Consider the following 19,805-nt stretch of genomic DNA (forward strand, 5'->3'; position numbering starts at 1 on the left):
TTTTGCATATCTATACATTAAGGATATTTCAGTCATTTTTAATTTTAAACCATTAATTTCTTGACAGTGTTAGATGGTATGGGCACATATGCAAGAAAAAGGAAAAATAAAGAGTATACACACAAATAAGTATTTTATAATAGTATGTATATAAATATTTATTTTATAACGGTATTCATGCAAATTTCAATATTTATAAGGATATATACGCTACAAATTTTTTTTTATTGTTGTTTTTGATACTGGAAAGGAGACAAGACGTGGGGGCAGCCATAAAACAATTCTAATAGCCATTGGGTCTGAAGAGTTTCATCTACAGCTACTCTAACACTTGACTAAGTATTGAAGCATTAGCAAAGAAAAATGAGATTAACTTCAGACCTACAAAATCATGGTGGCGAGGGTCTACACCGGTAGATGTAATCACCCTTACCAATGTTATGAGTATCTAGACTCCAAATCAATCTCATAGAAAGTAATGCCTCACCAAGTTGATTTTAAGTATAGTTAAAATGAACATAAGATAATAAAAATTTCATTCCATCAAATTGATCAAAGCAATAAAAACAGAGATAAAAAATAATAGTCATCTTTGTTGTGTATGCCCTGAATCGATATTTATGTCATTGTAGCATTGCATACTACTGTATTCTAATAATATATTTATTAAAATATTGAGTTGGTTCAATTCATGGTTTGACATATCAAGGTTCTTCAAAACAAACCCAACTTAACGATCTAATTCTTTAAATTTGCTAAAATTTTACTCTTTCCATTAAATATGAGTCAAGATTAGATAATCTAGAGTGGGGTAGCCAGCATGTAATCCAACTTTGATGGTAGATATTTGAGATATATCTTTCCATCTAGTTCTTTTCTCTCTTTTTTTTGACAAATTTCCAACTTTAAAGGCAAGATAAATTCACATTATGGAATAAATGTGCTGAAAAAATAACTTCACAATTTGTGCCCATTTTTCAATCAAGGGGGCTGAGATGCTAGAGAAGGAGAGGGCATCGGTCCAAATCTAGGGTTCAAGTCTGAGCTCACTTTTTTCGGGAAAAAAATAGGGTACCACATTCTACCCAAAATAGAATTTAGTCCCATATATTGTCGTATTAATAGCATTGTTAGTTCATTCAATTTGCTGCCTCTTCGTGAAATCATCTTCACATCATTTTCTCTAAGTCATCTGAAATAACAAAATCTTTTTGGATGTCCATCATTCACAAAAATTTGTTTTTCACTGCCTAAAAATTTCAAACCTGGATTTATAATTCATTTTAACAAATTGTTTACCTCAACCATTCTGTGGACTGCTAAAAATGCTTTTAGATAATTCTATCTTTCCTAATATTTGCTCAAAAATCTTCACCTGACATTGAATTTTGCATCCTTTTTCTGCTACAAAGCACATGAAAAATACATATCACTCCCAGGCTTTTTGATGGATTTAGGGGGAAAAAAATAAACTCCATACAAATAAAAATCATATGGTTTTTTTTCCCGATTTTATTTCCAGCCCGGTTCTTTTAAGCCAGAACGGACACGACAAAGGCTATAGGCGTAACTTCATGAAATTTGGCATCTCAGGGGCATCTCCGTCGTCCTCAAAAAGCTCAAGACCTCGTCCCGACCGCCTCTGAGTCCGCCCCCTCTTCCGTTCCTCTCTGCCCAGAGCCGGGAAGAAGAGGAAGAACAAAAAAGGGTTTTTAAAACCAAAAAAAAATCAGAGAGGAAGAGGGGAAGGGGAAGGCAAACAAGAAAGAAAAATGTCAAAGAAGAAATCTTTCAGCGGATCGACGACGATGACGCTCAAAGACTTCCACGGCGGATCCATCCCCTCCGAACTCCCCCTCCCCTCCGCCCCCGGCGTGTACTCTTCTCCCCCTTACATAATTACCCGTCCTTACCCTGAGCCCTTCTTGGAACGCTCTCTCTTCCCCTAAACCCTAGATTTCCAATTCCCCAAACCCTAATCCTTTGATCCTTTTTTTTTTCTCTTTTTTCTTGCAGCTCCGTGAGGCCTCCGGATCGGCCCGGCGCTTGGGGCCCCGCCGCGATTGGCGCCGCCGCGAGGGCCGACCACCACCGCCCCCGCCCCGGATCTGCCGGCGGCGCCACTGGCAGCGGCTCCCGGGCGTTCGACGAGCGGCCGCCCGCGTTTCTTTCCCATCCCGCCCACATCGGTCGCCACTTCGACGAGGACGAGCGCAAGCCCTTCGACGCCTCCTCCGCCCCCCGCCGCTTCACCACCGCCGACCCCGCCCGCCCCGCCCCGCCGGCCGCCGCCAGATCCGACCAGAAGCGCCCGATCTCGAGCCCGGTGACCCAACCGTCCCCTGTCTCTGGGTTTCCCCCTTCCTCCGGCAACACCGTTGGTCCCGCTCCGAATGCTTGGGCTGCGAGGAAGGAGCCTGGGAGCGAGCCGCTGCCCGCCCATTCCACCACCACGATGTGGTCCGCCTCGAGGCTCGCGCAGGCCAGTGCGGTCGAGAAGGTCTCATCGGGCCGATGGCAGTCAAAGCCGCCTGAGGTGGAGGTCATCAGATTTCAGGAGACAGAAGTTTTGGATCGGAGGTTCGGTGACAGCGTTCGCATCGTTGATGACGGGGATTGGGACGACGAGAGGGAGAGGATAAGGTCCATGGCATACCCTGAAGCCAAGGAGAGAACTTTACCTGGTTTTTATACTGATGGGGCTCGGGACCGGGAGCGGGTGAGATCTCCAGTCTATCCAGAGGTGAAGGAAAGGAACGCCGCAAACTTATGTAATGAAAGGGCTCGTCCAGTGTCCAATGAGGGGCGATTCAGTGGATCGCAGTTGCATCAGCAAGGACCGGTGGAAGTATTGGAGCGTCCGAAGCTGAAGCTACTCCCAAGGACCAAGCCGTTGGAGCCTTCCTCTGAGACACAGGGAATTGATGACAAGCAGGTATTCTGTTGTTTCAATCCTTTAAAAATGGTTGCTTGGTAAATTACCCACTTCCTGGTGCCCTTTTTTGGATGGAATCTGAATAAAATTGGAGTTGCTTACTTCCTCCTATCATTCAATAAATCGGCTCTTTTAGGATGCTGGATTTCTTTTTTTGAAGAACAATGCCTGTTATCTGGTCAATCATGCAGGGATATCAGCCACCTGTGAGCTCTGTGCAGGTTGAAAGTGCTCATGAAATGCATGTAACTACAAATCCACCGAAACCGGGCTCCGCTGGGGCTGATTCTGAGAGTCGGGCTGTTGAACGTCCAAGACTGAACTTAAAACCCCGCTCCCTGCCTGTTGAGCAGTCAGATGAAAGTGCTGAAAGAGAGAGGTTAGAAATCTTGCTTTTTTCTTTGTCATCTTATGTTGTTCTTCATTGTGCTCACTTGTTTTTGTAGTCATGGATGGTGTCTTTTCCAGCTACTGAGGGTTCTTGTTATTTCGATGCACAATGATCTTAACATTGGCGATTAAGTAAAACTTAGGATGATTCTGCCAATAGAAATTCTTTCTTTATCTTGTAAATATCTATCTTATGGCACAAGTATCTTGAAAAGTTGATAGGATCTTGAAACATAGAAATTGATTTTCCTTAACCTGCTTTCTCATGTCCTTTAAGGTTCTCAAGTTGATGATTTAAATCAGCTTCAAGTGGCTAAGGATTTTAGATAGGAAGGATAAATGGCAAAAGAGTGACTAGCATTCAATTTATGAAGGTTGACGATATTTGTAACAACCTAGAGCCTCACCTAAAAAGGCTAGTCAGAAGGTATTATGTGGTTTCTTGATCCTATATAAGTACCTAAGATTTACCTAGTGCATAGCTGATGCGGGACTAAACACATGCCTGCACGAATCCTCACAATATATCAATGTATTACTATGCTAGGGTGATTGAAGTACATCAAAATATTATTCTGATACTCTAAAATCATTTTTTTTAAATGCAAAATATGTTGAATCCCCAATTGTTGAATCAGCCTTATACAAAATTATACGGATTTTCAACCAATTTGCTGTATCGTGGACTTCCATCGCCTATCTGGGCTTCTCTTTACACTTGCTAAGCTAAACTGCTGGGCTAGAGAGTTAACATGAGACTTGAAGGTTGGATAGGTAATGTACTCTTTATGCAGTAAGTTGGTACAGACAAATGCTTTGCTCCATGACATTTCCTTACTGAATATCTCCTTTCTAGCTTCTTTTATCAGCTGCATAAACTTTGATATGGAACTCTCAGTATGGAAATGCCTCAGAACAATGAGAGATTATGTGCTTAAGGAGTTTGGAGGAGAATCCTGAAACTGAGAACTATGAATAAAGCTGTGCCTAGAAAATTAATATGGAGACTGCTTTCGATATATAAAGGTCTGTGACTTGAGTGGATGTTATTGAAACACAAGGAAGCTGCCTTGGGATCTATTAGGAAAGTGCTAAAACATATTCAATTTGAAGAGCTGTAGTTTAGTCCTTCATCTCTTGCTATTAACTTTGGAATATGGATTAAATTGTATGTGGGAGGTCAATTTGATTTTTGAGTTATTATTTGCTCTGCCTTTTGAATTATTGCACCCTATTTTAGGAAGAATGACATTGGTGTAAGGACATGTCACACATTCTACAAAAAGAAGCTTGATGCTTTTGGTGTCTTAAAAGATAAAATAATTGCATAAAGATGCAGCTTGATGATGTTGATAATCTTTCCAGAACACTGATAACAGTACTGTCTGGATGTGTTTGTCTGGCTGATATTGGACCTGTTCAAGTGAATTCTTAGTGAATTCAGATTTGATTTCTGATAGCTTGATCTATGTAAAAAAAAGGCTGGTCTAAGACCCTGTTTGGGGGAGCTTTTGGAGGGCCAAAAAGTACTTTCTGGCCCTCCAAAAGTACTTTTAGATAAAAAATAATGTTTGGTAAAATTTTCAGAAAACTGTTTCAGCTTTTGCGGGAAGCTAAAAACAGCTTTTGGGGAGAAGTTCCAATTTGGAGCTTTCCGAAAATACTGTTTTCAGCTTTGTCGGGAAGCTGTTTTTTTGACTAAAATACCCCCATTTAAATCTCACTTTTTTTCCCAAAACCCTCATCCCGCCTCTTCCTCTCTCACCCATCCTCTCCCTCTCCCTCTCCCTCTTTATCTTCTTCTTCCTCTCAACGCCGTCGCTTCTGTTCCTTCTTTCTCTTCTTTTTTTTTCTTTTTTTTTATTTTGGGAGCTCATGGCTGCCCACGGTGGCAGCCACCATGCCGGCCACCACCCATGGCCGGTGACCCCTCGATATTTCAACGAAATAAAATAATAAATAAATAAATAACTAAATAAAATAAATAAAAAGAAAAATAATGAGTGAGTGGCAAATAATCTGATATAAATAAATAAATAAAAATATTAGTATTTATTTAACTAATTCTATCACCTAGCCAGAAAATTTGTTAGAGAGATAAATGGTCATTAGAAGGATGAAAAATTAATTTACACTAATAATTATAATATTTTATATATTTATTATTGTATTATACTATAAATATAATATTATATTACATTATATCATAATACATTGATATGTTATGTTAAATAATTTAATATTATATTAAATTATTATTCTATAATACATAATGTTATAGTACTATATTATAATAATATTATATTACATTACATTAATATTATATTATATCATATATTTATGTATTAATACATATTAGATTTTATTATGCTCTGTTATATAATACTGATAATGTCCTTTATGGTCATTTTGTCACACAAAAGTACTTTCTTAGTTTGTTTACCAAACACATGTTAAAGTGCCACAGCACTTTATAAATGTAGTTACCAAGCAGCAAACAACTTTTTATAAACGTTCTGCTTCAGACAGCTCTACTTCCAACAGCTCTACTACTAACAGCTCCCCCAAACAGGGCCTAAGTAATGTCGGACGGTTGGGATTTTTGTTTTTAAAGATAAAGGAGGGTAGAAGAAACAATGCGGTCTTAGCTGTTTGAACTTGAGGCTGTAAAGCTTCCCTTTACCTCTTGACAAAGCCTCATGGTTGCATCATTTTGAATACCACCTGAACCTTAAAGGACGGGTTGTCAATATTCTTCGAGATTTGCAAGTTTTAGTTTAAAAAAACCCTCCCAGACCTAATTGCCTTAGTTGTCAGGCAATTTGGAAAGATAGAACATAAGGATCCTAATGATGAATCTTTTTTCTTTTTGGGGCTCGTTTGGTTCGCGGGAAAAGAAGGGGGGAAAGTGTGGTCAACGGGAAAGTAATGAGATGCCTCTTGTTTGGTTGGAGTTTTCAAAGGAGAGAGAAGGGAAAGTTGTATTCCCATGGGAATGTGATTCCCACATTTCATGGGAAAGTCTTTCCCATGAGAAACATGGGAAAGTTACTTTCCCATGAGGCGGGAATCACTCCATTTTTACTTTTTCCCAAAAAGTCCCTTCAGCATTAAAGAAGCATTAAAGAGGTATTAAAAACCTAATTTTTATTAAGGGCATAATAGGAATTATATATAACTTTCCTAGGAAAGTGGATGGCCAACCAAACATAAGCACCTTGGAAATTTGTCACTTTCCCATGGTCAACCAAACATGCCAAAAGTACTTTCCTAGGCATCCTCTTCTTAGGAATTTGTTTCCCAGGAATCATATTCCTAGGAAGGAAAATGCTTCCCGCGAACCAAACGAGCCCTTGATGTTTAATAAGATAAAATTCTTCTCGTGAGCATCATGGAGCAAAGATAGATGATCGTCACCAGCATTTATATGAAGAATTGACGAAGCCATCTAAAGGTAGTGTTGATTTTTCTCTCCTAATGGACTGGCAACAACAACTAGTAACACTTATCATTTGTTTTCTTGCTTTATTTTTGACTCTTTAAACCAAGGGTGCTGGAACAACTTCCTTGACGCTACGTAGTTGTGCTTAGTAAGGACTATTGTTCTTGGAACTTATATGGTTCATTTATGGTCTTTTCTTGTAATGTTAATAAAGGTGTTACCTTTTAATCTAGTAAATATTAATTACATTTATTAAAAAACTCACCTTGGCGCATCAAATATTCTACCATGATTTTAGATAGAGTTGCTATTTAGGGATCACTTTTATCTCTCTAGAATTGCAATGGTTATCTGGTTTTTTTCGACAAATCATGGGAATTTTTCAGGGTATACTAGTAAAACTTGAGATTTTAATCATCTTTTGTCATGATTATCTTTCTTTGCCCCTTTCGTACTCCACCTTTTCATGTGGTGGCAGTCCTTGAACTTGTTAGAACCTAGTCTTTGTATTTCCTTCTTCAAATGGCTAGTAAAGTTAAATTTAGAAGTGTCTTAACAAACTTGTGGGCTGTCCATAAAGAGCATATAGAGAAAATGAGCTTATAATTTGGAGAAAACTTGCAAAATAAGACTCAGAGGTTTGGAGATTTAACAATTGGACAATATGGACTTGACCTTTTCTCTAAATGCTGCTTGTAAAATTGATGATGGTATGGACTGTTTGTGGAAGAAAGCTCTTGAGTAAATACTATCAGGAAAATTGCTGTTCATAAACAACTTCATACAATTGCTTTTAAAGATCGAGGTACGCCGTACCAGCCCAAACCGAATGGTACGGGGCGTACTGTACCGATTCAGTATTCGTACTCGGTACGGATGACGTACTAACACTCGGTATGCTAAAAAATTCTGTACCGTACTGACACTGTGCTAGTGTGGCACCGGTACGGGATCCGGTACCGAGACGGCAAATCTGGTTAAAGATGGTCAAATTGCTATTATTTTTTAAAATTATTGTCAGGTTAAAGGTATGGCTGTGCAAATGTTATTATTTATTTGGTTGCTGATTGGAGGATCTGACAATTTCCTAAGCATTTCCAGACATCTCTCTTATTGCTAAGAAGCAGTGCCCTTTAGCAAAATACTGATTGTGAACAAAGTCAACTTTGAAGTTGTACCGTGCCTAACTAGTGTTACTTATACAGCTAACAAGGTGTCTATGAGGATCTACAGTTTCCAATGAGTCCAACATAAAGGCACTTTTGAATTATACAATATATAAAAATAATGCAAACATGTTAAAAAGTGGTAATAGCTGGAGTAAATTGTTGATAATTGCACTTTTTATTTAAAAAATTTACATTCATGCCATGATAATATTGAAGAAAAGAAGAAACAGATGAATGGTAGAATAACTTAGTTTTATTTGGTTGCTGATTGGAGGATTTGTCAATTTCCTAAGCATTTCCAGACATCTCTTTTATTGCTAAGAAGCAGTGCCCTTTAGCAAGATACTGATTTTGAGCAAGTCAACTTTGAAATTGTACCGTGCCTAACTGGTGTTACTTGTACGGCTAACAAGGTGTCTATGAGGATCTACAGTTTCCAATGAGTACAACATAAAGGCATGTTTGATTTATACAATATATAAAAATAATGTAAACATGTTAAAAAGTGGTAATAACTGGAGTAAATTGTTGATAATTGCACTTTTATTTAAAAAATTTACATTCATGCCATGATAATATTAAAGAAAAGAAGAAGCAGATGAATAGTAGAATAACTTGGACACTTTGGGCTGATTGTTTGGCAATAGGTATTGAAGTGAATTAGTTTCAATAATGTCTTTAGAAACTCACTCGAAAAGCTGTTTCTTATATTGACATTTCAAGATGATATATGTAGGACGCTTCACTTTTGGAGGGCCTTGTTGTGCAGTGTCATATAACATTCAAGTGCTGAAAGCATCAAATTCCAGAATCCTGAAGTGTACACTTGTCTAGGTAACGCTATGTGCAAAGCTTAGAAAAAGTTGGGAGAGTAAAGAGTCTAAAGAAAATTAAGCCACATCGATAAGCTTGTTATCAATGTTGAGTGTTCATAAATGGAATAACCATTGGCCTGCAAACACCATATTCAATGCCATTGGCATACTCCTGAGCAGGAAGTAATTGACAACCATGATCATTATCTAATCAATCAACCATGAAATTCAGTTCTTTTTATCATACTTTCCTTTCTTATTGTAAAACCATGAAGAAATGGTTGAATCTTGCTTAACCTCAACGATGTACTTTTTTTAATGATTTAAGTGTGTAGGATTTAGGCACAATGTTGTGGATTGCCTTACTGTTTCATGGAAAAAAAGTGGATGCGAAGACTAATTTTAAATATCTATTTCTCGTTTGCACCTTCTAACATAGAAAGTATCAGATATTTAATTACATTTCCAATATGTGTTTGGAAACCAACAAAAGATATCTTTTGCAGGATATTTCATCAAGAGAGTTTGATTGTCGCAATCTCTCTTTTAGTCTTCATCATTCTTATTTATAAATGAATGTTCTCATGATCCCATCCTTGTAATTACTACCTGACTGTATTACTTTTTGTTTCAATAATGACACGTTGATTGGATTCATGCTGTAACATAAACAGACAAGTCAATGTATTATCATACATGAAAAAATGCATCCATGTATGAAGGCCTAGAGGCATGAAGGAATGCTATTGTGTTTTAGCTTCATTTTAGGATTATTTATGAAAATTGGAAGTATGATGGATTTTTTCATAACGAAAATATAATTGGGATATAACTGTTGGCATTAATTACTTTTTTGTTCCATAAAAGACGGAAAATCATGGTGTCAGACATTAAGTGCAAGATAACAAAAGGAAAATGGTTAGTTATCAGCCAGAATTACAAGATTAATGATCTATGGAAGGGAATGAAGCATAATGGTGTTAAAAATGGGTAAGTTTATGGATCATGATTGTGATTTGAGGAATGTAACAAGTTATGATGAGATTGTTGGTTTTGTGACAAAATCCAAGTTTGAAGTAGTTTGTTGCAAATCTAAGGACAACCTTATTGAGCTTCATTTTCTAAGGCCATATTTGTAAAAAGAGATTGATAGCCCCTGTCAGTGGTTGCTGTGTGTAGAGAGCTGTGTTTTATGGAGGTATGCTGATGGACAACTGAAATTTCTAGAGATCAACTATTGTAAGGAAGCAGTTTGTCTCGAGGTGCCTGTATTCATTATTCATATGTATCAATGGTGCATCCTATGTGGGTCCAAATAGGATCAAACAGTCCTTATAAGTTGTGATGATCCAAGTATCATGAATCAAGGTGTATGATTCACAATGTCTGTTGGATCTTCATCCATAGATCACCTAGCACACATTGCTAGTATTTGCAATTTTTAGGTATGCACAGGGTAAGCACTGCTTATGACGAAGTTTGTAATTGTGAATATTCTGGATAGGAATTGAAGGGTATCATAGTATTTTAAGAATTGGATTAGGATGATGAGTAGTTTCTCAGTGAGATGGCTGAGGATTTAATGATCATGATGCATTGCAATGTAGTTTTTGACAAACTGAAATTTGATGTGCATCCTTTCTACTTTTCACCATTATACGTGTCTTGGTGTGTTTGCATATATCAGAAGTACAATGTATTCTCCCAAAGATTCTTTACTTGATACAAAAGATATCTTTTGTAAATGTTTCTCATTTGAGGAAGAGATTGTCGCTTAAAATTCTAAATTTGATGAGGAACAAGTCTATGATGAAAGATAAGATTCTTTGGAAGTGCATAATGATAATTTGTTAATTGAGATTATGAAGGATGTCCTCGTGCCAATCTATAAGGGCCCTCAACTTTGTAAATTTATCAATAGTATATCTTATAGATAAGTTATCCTTCTCTGCGGAGGTAGGAAGTTTCAAATACATCTTTGGTCTTATTTATAGAGCTTCTGTTTGTATGTCCTTATCGATCCCTGTAGGCAGTTTCAATCTAGGCTCCCATGTGAAATCCTTATATCTTTGGAGTAAATCAATTGTAGTCTAGATGCAAGCGGTATCGTCTGATAACAATTGGTAATAGATTATTGATTCTTCAACCTGCTTATTTCCATTGATTAACTAACTTGAGATTGAAGAACTTGATAATCATTCATTTGTTGGCATATTGATGACTTAATTTATCTGATCTTGGAATCACTGACTTGACCGTGTTAAGCTGTTGAATATGAGAAAAACACTTATCCCTTAAAGTGGCTTATGGTGGGTTTTATTTTAAACAAGGAAATGCTGAAAATAGCTAACCTGAATTCCCCTCCTTGTATTTGACTCAATTCAGAAGCAACCTTTCAAAGCCAGGCCTAAGACATACCGGGTGATAAATCATGAATTTGAATGTATGATGGTTTCTTCTTGTTTCATGTGCGGGTGAGTCCCGGTCTTTCTGATGTTATTTTGGGTTTCTTTTAATTATGAAATTGATGTGTTACTTGAAGATTGATTAAATTTTTTAGTCTCTTAGGGCTTAATAACATTGCCATTATCTGCTGCTCCAAATGCATGTGTTCATTTATTCATGTGTATCCATTGATGCGATTATTTTATTGTCTTCTTACTTTTGATGTGCCTTTTTGTGCATTTCTTACCAATGACTATGTTGGTATCTGCAGCCGCACATGCATGTATATGTCCATTCATTCATGTGCCATAGTGTTTTCAAATGACACTATGCTGATCATTTATGCATGCAAATTTGTGCATACATTGCTCCTAAAATCCTAAATTTTGCTGTATATGCTGATATATACCGAAATTTAAAATTTTCATTTCCCCTTTAGCCATTCATTGTGAATGTTTTCCATTGTAGCAATCTTTTGTGATCGATGTGCTCTAATATGTTATGAGTTGTAACTTAAAAGAACTTGTTATAGATGTCTTATTGACACTTTCACACTTACCAAGAATAGGCCATTAATCTGTCTCTCTCTCTATCTCTCTCTCTCTCTCTCACACACACACACACACACATGCATGTATGCATACATGCATGCACTATTCATGTATTGTGCTCAATGGCTCATGGAGTGTGAATCAAATGACTTATAATAAGACTTTTTGAAAATGTAGAATGTCAATCATCTTCTTAACAATTTTGTAATCTATTTCTTGCTGTAGGCAAACTGTGTTTGGTGGTGCCCGCCCACGAGAAGTTGTAAGTTTCTGCCCTCCATATTTGAAATGGTGAAAAGAGAGCTTCTTCTATGTCTCAGCATCTACACACACCCACTAAATTTATTGCTTTTCCCGAGAGCTTTCTTTTGAATATATATCTCGTGATGATCTATTGTAGGTTTTGAAGGAGCGTGGGATTGATGTCGTTGCTCCTAATGATCTTGACATGACTGAACCAGCTAATAGGTATTGATTTTTTCCAACGGCTAAATACTCTGCATGTATCTTTTTTTTTTTGGGTTAATTTGAATGATCTATGCATTGTCAGTTCAGAGAACAAACGAAATGCTTTGTGGAGTAATGGACAATAGCATCTTACTTGCTATATACTTCTCATAATGGTCATTGCAGTTATAGTTGTAGAGGCTAGAAGGTTACTATGAGATATTGTGACTTAGGATGTTGCTTTACTGATGGGTTAGAGGATCAATGGTTAACCTGAAATGCCGAGATGGATATAAGTGCAATTTATATGATACACCTATTTCCTCTAAATATATGGTAGAAATAGCAAATAAGATTCAGAAAGTTGTAGTTTTTAAATTTTTTTAATGTAATAATTTTGTTATTAAATCCATATTTATTTAACTTGCATGGCCATGTCTGAGATGCTGGTTCATATTTGTATCCTTAAATAATTTTGTTAAAATCTGTCAATGCTCTCTATCTTTTATTACTATTTCTTGTTCTTTCATTGTGCGTCTTTCTATTATTGAATTTGAAGTAAATGCATTGCAGATTATATCCTTCAAGCATGTTATTTTTTTTGTCACCTGAAAATGTTGTGGCCTAACATTTCTGTTCTTTTTGTATTTTCCTTAAATATTATGACCCTAAATTTAAAAATTGTTGCTAAATTTGGAGTTGATATAGTTGGTCACTTTTCTAAAGTTCGTACTTTATCCCATTGTTAGAATTCATCCAGCATCCTAACTTTGTCTGCTGGTGTCTTTTAGAGTTAAAAGTGACCTTCTGAAGACTGACCTGAAGCTGGAGCCTGCTCCTACTGTCCGGCTTGGTGAAAGGACTGAGACCTTTACGCTTGGGCAAAAGGCTGGAAGGGATTTTGAGAGGAAAGACCATCGAGCTGATGTTGAGAGAATGGATGTGCAGAGGAGTTCATGGAGGAACGAGAACCGGAGGGCAACTAGAGAGATTGAAAAGCCAATGGAACAACCACGCCCAGAGCCTGACACCTGGCGCAAACCTGTTGAACAGCCAAAGCCTGATGTCCCAGGGGCCCGCTTAGGGAAAGCAGTCTCTGCATTGGAACTTGCTCAAGCATTCTCAAAGTCAGTGTCTGATGGCAGGTCTGAGAACCGCTTCACTAGCCAACGGAGCCTTCCTGGCCGGACTCAGGTGCCCTTTTCCCGGTTGACAGACAACAGCAAGGTGTTCTACTCCCGGTCCCCCCAAAGACAGATTAATGGCTACTGATCCCTTCTGAATCAGAGAATGGGCTAATGGGAATTCATTCCTACTGCAAAATGCTGGTAACATGGCTGCTGGTATTCTATCTTCACATATTATTGGTCTTATTTTTTTCTATTTTACTTAACCTGGGGGGTTAGGTGGATTGCCTTAGCAACATCCGTGCTGCAGCTTATATCAATGGCAGAGAATCAATTTTTACATCTTTTTTCCAAGAGGGATGGTTAATGAAGAAATCAATCTGTGGCTTTGATTTTTTTGATGACACAGTTGCATCTCATAAGAACTAATGCTGAACTGAGATTGTAACTTCGTGAAACTAATAGATGGAATTTGAACATCATTCTGCATTGCTGACATTATTCAAAACCCTAAACTCGATGATTTGGCAAGGAATGGCTACGAGGTATTTCAGCAGTTCACAATGACACTAGTGGTTGGAAGAACATCTAGCCTCACTGGTGGTTGGAAGAACATCTAGCCTGAAATGGTTGGACGATTGTTGTTTCTGTTGTTTTTGGTTGCCTATTGGCTGTATCGTGGTTCATATTTTTTTTTTTTTGAGCTCATGACTTGCAAGCTGCTTTGAAGGAGAACTAGCATGCATATTGATTTGCAATGTAGAAGACAAGACACTACCAAAAAGGCTAATATCAACAAAATATTTCAAGCATGGATTCAGACAATGTGATGCAATGTTATCTGGTCACAGTTCAAACAATGATCCCCAGAAAAGAAATCTTTGAAGCATCTTGCAAATCGTGAGCTCAAAAAGAAAAATATAAACTACGATACAGTCAATAGGCAACCAACAACAATGAAACAACAACCATCTAATCATTTCAATGCTATGTGATCTGGTCAGTTCAAACGATTATCCCCAGACAAGAAATGAGCTCATGACTTGCAAGCTGCTTTGAAGGAGAACTAGCATGCATATTGATTTGCAAACATCAATGGAGAATCACATAGCATTGAAATGATTAGAGGGTTGTTGTTTCATTGTTGTTGGTTGCCTATTGACTGTATCGTGGTTCATATTTTTCTTTTTGAGCTCATGATTTGCAAGATGCTTCGAAGGTTTCTTTTCTGGGGATCATTATTTGAACTGTGACCAGATAACATTGCATCGCATTGTCTGAATCCATGCTTGCAATATTTTGTTGATATTAGCCTTTTTGGTAGTGTCTTGTCTTCTCCATTGATGTTTGCAAATCAATGTGCATGCTAGTTCTCCCTCAAAGCAGCTTGCAAGTCATGAGCTCATTTCTTGTCTGGGGATAATCATTTGAACTGACCAGATCACATAGCATTGAAATGATTAGATGGCTGTTGTTTCATTGTTGTTGGTTGCCTATTGACTGTATCGTGGTTCATATTTTTCTTTTTGAGCTCATGATTTGCAAGATGCTTCGAAGGTTTCTTTTCTGGAGATTATTGTTTGAACTGTGACCAGATAACATTGCATCACATTGTCTGAATCCATGCTTGAAATATTTTGTTGATATTAGCCTTTTTGGTAGTATCTTGTCTTCTCCATTGATGTTTGCAAATCAATATGCATGCTAGTTCTCCTTCAAAGCAGCTTGCAAGTCATGAGCTTATTTCTTGTCTGGGGATAATCGTTTGAACTGACCAGGTCACATAGCATTGAAATGATTAGATGGCTGTTGTTTCATTGTTGTTGGTTGCTTATTGACTATATCGTTGTTCATATTTTTCTTTTTGAGCTCATGATTTGCAAGATGCTTCGAAGGTTTCTTTTCTGGAGATCATTGTTTGAACTATGACCAGATAACATTGCATCACATTGTCTGAATTCATGCTTGAAATATTTTGTTGATATTAGCCTTTTTGGTAGTATCTTGTCTTCTTCATTGATGTTTGCAAATCAATATAGATGCTAGTTCTGCTTTCTTCACCTGGTCTTTTGATTAGCTGACCATCACTAGAGGCTACTGCGGCATTTATGGTGCAGAATAATGTATTTGCTCATAATATGGCAGGGTTTTGTTCAGCATTATGTTACTGAATATGTAAAATAGCTTCAGGCACTTATGGTCACTTATCTGTTCCATTGAGCCCATTTATGCGTCACACTCGAGTCTTCCTAGGCGACACAAGATGCACTCTTTGTTTAGTTTAATAATAGTTTGGTGGTCTACTAACTACAGAAAAACAGAAATCTCTTGTCAAACTGATTTTCCAAGGTGATTTTCCTCAGACATATGGACAAAGAAAAGCTTTAGTCATTAGTTTGACCTTGAACGTATGATTTCCACTTCAAGCCAGTTATTCGTACTAGTATTTTCGAGGTCTGAAGGTAATTATGTTAAGCCGTCAAAAACTATAGCAATTTTGGCAAATTTATTATTCTAAAGAAGAGATTGAAAATAATTAAATCTTCATTCTGCAGTACTCTCCATCTCCCTCGAGCCATGCTGCCGTCTGAACTGAAGGGTTTGAAATCATGCATGCCGTCAAGGAATTCCAGCAACATTACATGATAAGCAAATAGATAAATAAAAATAGGCTTTTAAAACAATGGAACAATGTACAGGAGGACTATAAATTTGCAACTACTGTGAAACAATAGATAAAATCACAATTTTCCATCGTCGTCAACATGGCATGACACTTCTTGCTTCTAAATCTTCGCACAGACTGGTGGAGAGCTTCAGAACAAGAAGGGAGTCGGAGCCAATGCAGGCACGACTGTGGAAACTCCATGGTGCCTGAAAAATCAAAAATTTTATTTGAGTTTTTTTTTATTCACTTGACAGAGAAGTTTTATACCGATCCCACAAACGTAATCATGCCAAACATAACTTCAATAGCTGAATTGAAGATGATGATTGGCCTGCCAAATTATACTGTATAGATTTCAACATCTGGAGGAGCCACTATCACTCCGCTTTGAGTATATATTTCTACATGGACTCTGAATCCGCCACCATTATTATCATTCCTCAGCCATCTACTGCCCGAGTGTGCAAAAATAGGAATACGGAATCACAGCCCAACAACTTTAGCCCAAAAGTAAACACGTGTGGCACTTTTTTGTTAATCAATGTGGGACTATAACTGATCTCCTTCGCCCAACCAATCTCGTGACGTCCTATTAACTCTTAACTTGAGAAAGGAAGACTCTTCCACCCTGCCGGATCCTCCTCGATGCGGATATCTCTTAACAAAGAGCCTGCATAGCTAATAAAGATGGCGATACATAATGAACTCGACCCTGATACCATTTGTTCCAGACTCTTAAGTTCAAAAGTTTTAGCTATTGAGAAGAGATCTGGATTGATAAATCTATTTAGTACTCTTTTAATTAGTCAATATTGAACCACGACAGATCTAACAATAACATGGACAGATTAGTTCAATTGACCAGGTTAACTTGCAGCCATGGCATCTGTCACGCTCCCGCCTCTGCGAGGCACGTGAGGCACTTAGTGCCCACGTGGGGGCCATATGAGGGGGAAACACGGGGCTCCGCTGTCAGATATTGTCCGGTTCTGGGACTTCACGCAAGCGTCCCTCACCCCTCCCCGGTTTTGCTTTCCTTCCAAAACGCGTCTGCAGGATTTGGAGTCACCCGCCTCATATGCCCAGGCTCTGTAACGAATCTTTCCGATGTGGGACTATTGGGCCTCATACCCTTCCCACCATCGGACAAGAGCCGTCCTCGGCTCTGATACCAAATGTCACGCCCCCGCCTTTGCGAGGCATGTGAGGCACCTAGTGCCCACGTGGGGGCCACATGAGGGGGAAACACGGGGCTTCCCTGCCAGATATTGTCCGGTTCTGGGGCTTCACGCAAGCGTCCTTCACCCCTCCCCGGTTTTGCTTTCCGCCCAAAACGCGTCTGCAGGATTAGGAGACACCCGCCTCATATGCCCAGGCTCTAGAACGAGTCTTTCCGATGTGGAACTATTGGGCCTCATACCCTTCCCACCATCGGACAAGAGCCGTCCTCGGCTCTGATACCAAATGTCACGCCCCCGCCTCTGCGAGGCACGTGAGGCACCTAGTGCCCACGTGGGGGCCACATGAGGGGGAAACACGGGGCTTCCCTGCCAGATATTGTCCGGTTCTGGGGCTTCACGCAAGCGTCCTTCACCCCTCCCCGATTTTGTTTCCTTCCAAAACGCGTCTGCAGGATTAGGAGACACCCGCCTCATATGCCCAGGCTCTAGAACGAGTCTTTGCGATGTGGGACTATTGGGCCTCATACTCTTTCCACCATCGGACAAGAGCCGTCCTCGGCTCTGATACCAAATGTCACGCCCCCGCCTCTGCGAGGCACGTGAGGCACCTAGTGCCCATGTGGGGGCCATATGAGGGGAGAACACGGGGCTCAACCCACCTATGTTTGATGGTGGGAAGGGTATGAGGCCCAATAGTCCCACATCGGAAAGACTCGTTCCAGAGCCTGGGCATATGAGGCGGGTGACTCCAAATCCTGCAGACGCGTTTTGGAAGGAAAACAAAACCGGGGAGGGGTGAAGGACGCTTGCGTGAAGCCCCAGAACCGGACAATATCTGGCAGGGGAGCCCCGTGTTTTCCCCTCATGTGGCCCCCACGTGGGCACTAGGTGCCTCACGTGCCTCGCAGAGGCGGGGGCGTGACATTTGGTATCAGAGCCGAGGACGGCTCTTGTCCGATGGTGGGAAGGGTATGAGGCCCAATAGTCCCACATCGGAAAGACTCGTTCTAGAGCCTGCGCATATGAGGCGGGTGTCTCCTAATCCTGCAGACGCGTTTTGGGCGGAAAGCAAAACCGGGGAGGGGTGAAGGACGCTTGCGTGAAGCCCCAGAACCGGACAATATCTGACAGGGGAGTCCTGTGTTCTTCCCTTATATGGCCCCCACGTGGGCACTAGGTGCCTCACGTGCCTCGCAGAGGCGGGGGCGTGACAACACCCATATGGAATACCGCATACACCCACACCTTTGACACCCCGATAATCCCTCTCCTGCGATCATCCTTTTGGCCTTTCTCTACTGAGCATCTGCTCTTTTGCCACTCGTAGAATACGGCTGTTTGCTGTTCGTACTAATAACACTCGATGCCAGCTTAAGCCAGGCAAGTGGCGTTCTTCGACCCCTTTCCTTCCAGTACATGTAGCCATCTGGTGGGTTGCAACGCCCGCCGGTCTAATAATTTAATAAAATAGACCGAAAGAGACAGATGGCCGGTTGAACGGTGCGTAAAACAACTCTCACTGCTTGCCGAATCGCCACGTAAAAAAAAAAAAAAAGGAAGGGAAAGAGAGAAAAAAAAAAAAAACACGATTCATTTCCGACGATATCTCTGACGGGGGAAAAAGACCGTGAAATGGAATCATAATGGACAACCACTCGATTCCGATCACACGGTCATGTACTCCTCGCAGGGAATGTCCGCGTAGTGTTTCTATGGGGACGCAAGGCTGAGGCTTTGGTTTACCGGAGCCGGAACACCTACTCGGCGGCATCGCCCCTGGATAAGTCCAGTAGCGCCACGTGGCGGAACCACCAGTACACGGGCGCACGGTCCGCCGTCCTACTCACGGGCTTCCTTATCCGTTCACACACACAGAGAAAGAGAGAGAGAGAGAGGGAGAGATTACCAGTAGTCGCCTCGCTCCTTGCGAGGGAGAATCCTCCCCGTTGATTTGGCACTCCTCGTCCGCGATGCACCGCCCCCACTCCCACCCTTCGCAGCCACCGGCGCCATCGCAGCCTGGGGGCCGTCCTCGGAGATCGCGACGAGCGACGGCCGCCATGATGGCGAAGCCGTCCCGTGGGAGGGTCTCCGCCGGCGCTTATCAGGGTAGGCGCAGGTCATCGGGGAGAGCGGCGGTGCCTCCGCGTTCTCCTCCGTCCGCCGCGTTCTCGGCGGAGAGTCCTCCGGTAGCGCGACTGGACGGCCGCAGGGAACGAACTCCAGAAGCCTCATCTGTCCCCTCTTCCGTTGTTCTCCTCGCAGGGGCAGGACTTTACTGCATATTTACAGCTCTACCATCGGTGGCGGACAGAGGATATCATCGCCGAGTAGAAAGACGAAGATGGGCGTCTCCCGGTTGTCTTGGTTCTCTTCATAACGAGCTCCCGGCCAACCTTGTTGACGAATGGAATGACCGAAATGCCCTCGCTCACAGTGTCTTGATGAGGGTATTTCGGGAATTCAAAAGAATGGACGTGGTCGCCGGGATTAAAATAATCTTACGAATTTATGTTAGTCCGTAGAAGCAGATGAGGACAAGGAAACTAACGAAAACGGACGTTTTGGACCAGAAAGCGTGCATCATGAGGAGCAATCAAGTTGGCCAACTCCTGGGTTATGTTAAGGCCATGGC

At 40.4% G+C, this 19,805-nt stretch overlaps 2 protein-coding genes across 2 annotated transcripts; one reads left to right on the top strand and one right to left on the bottom strand.

Annotated features, from left to right (window-relative positions):
- Positions 1-1,585: 1,585 nt before the first annotated feature.
- On the top strand, positions 1,586-13,803 carry LOC103695913 (uncharacterized). The gene is made up of 6 exons (XM_008777359.5): positions 1,586-1,876; positions 2,017-2,935; positions 3,127-3,314; positions 11,973-12,009; positions 12,148-12,215; positions 12,986-13,803. The coding sequence occupies exons 1-6, from the start codon at positions 1,773-1,775 to the stop codon at positions 13,464-13,466; spliced, it is 1,797 nt and encodes a 598-aa protein (XP_008775581.3). The 5' UTR covers positions 1,586-1,772; the 3' UTR covers positions 13,467-13,803.
- Positions 13,804-15,977: 2,174 nt separating this feature from the next.
- Positions 15,978-19,568, bottom strand: LOC103695912 (uncharacterized). Its single transcript, XM_008777358.6, has 2 exons — positions 19,077-19,568; positions 15,978-16,195 (listed from the first exon to the last, which is right to left on the bottom strand). The coding sequence occupies exons 1-2, from the start codon at positions 19,403-19,405 to the stop codon at positions 16,138-16,140; spliced, it is 387 nt and encodes a 128-aa protein (XP_008775580.4). The 5' UTR covers positions 19,406-19,568; the 3' UTR covers positions 15,978-16,137.
- Between the last annotated feature and the right edge of the window lie 237 nt (positions 19,569-19,805).

This window comes from Phoenix dactylifera, chromosome 1, assembly GCF_051530095.1.
Source record: "Phoenix dactylifera cultivar Ajwa chromosome 1, Ajwa_hap1_PhDact_Kaust_v1.1, whole genome shotgun sequence".
Classification (NCBI taxonomy): Eukaryota; Viridiplantae; Streptophyta; class Magnoliopsida; order Arecales; family Arecaceae; genus Phoenix; species Phoenix dactylifera.

What these genes read in the sequence shown, in the direction of transcription:
- LOC103695913 (XM_008777359.5), top strand. Translation starts at nt 1,773, where the DNA reads ATGTCAAAGAAGAAATCTTTCAGCGGATCGACGACGATGACGCTCAAA. An exon ending in GAAAGTGCTGAAAGAGAGAG is followed by an intron (nt 3,315 to 11,972) that starts GTTAGAAATCTT and finishes TTCTTGCTGTAG; the next exon opens with GCAAACTGTGTTTGGTGGTG. An exon ending in ATGACTGAACCAGCTAATAG is followed by an intron (nt 12,216 to 12,985) that starts GTATTGATTTTT and finishes GGTGTCTTTTAG; the next exon opens with AGTTAAAAGTGACCTTCTGA.
- LOC103695912 (XM_008777358.6), bottom strand. Translation starts at nt 19,405, where the DNA reads ATGAGGCTTCTGGAGTTCGTTCCCTGCGGCCGTCCAGTCGCGCTACCG. An exon ending in AAGGAGCGAGGCGACTACTG is followed by an intron (nt 16,196 to 19,076) that starts GTAATCTCTCCC and finishes TTGATTTTTCAG; the next exon opens with GCACCATGGAGTTTCCACAG.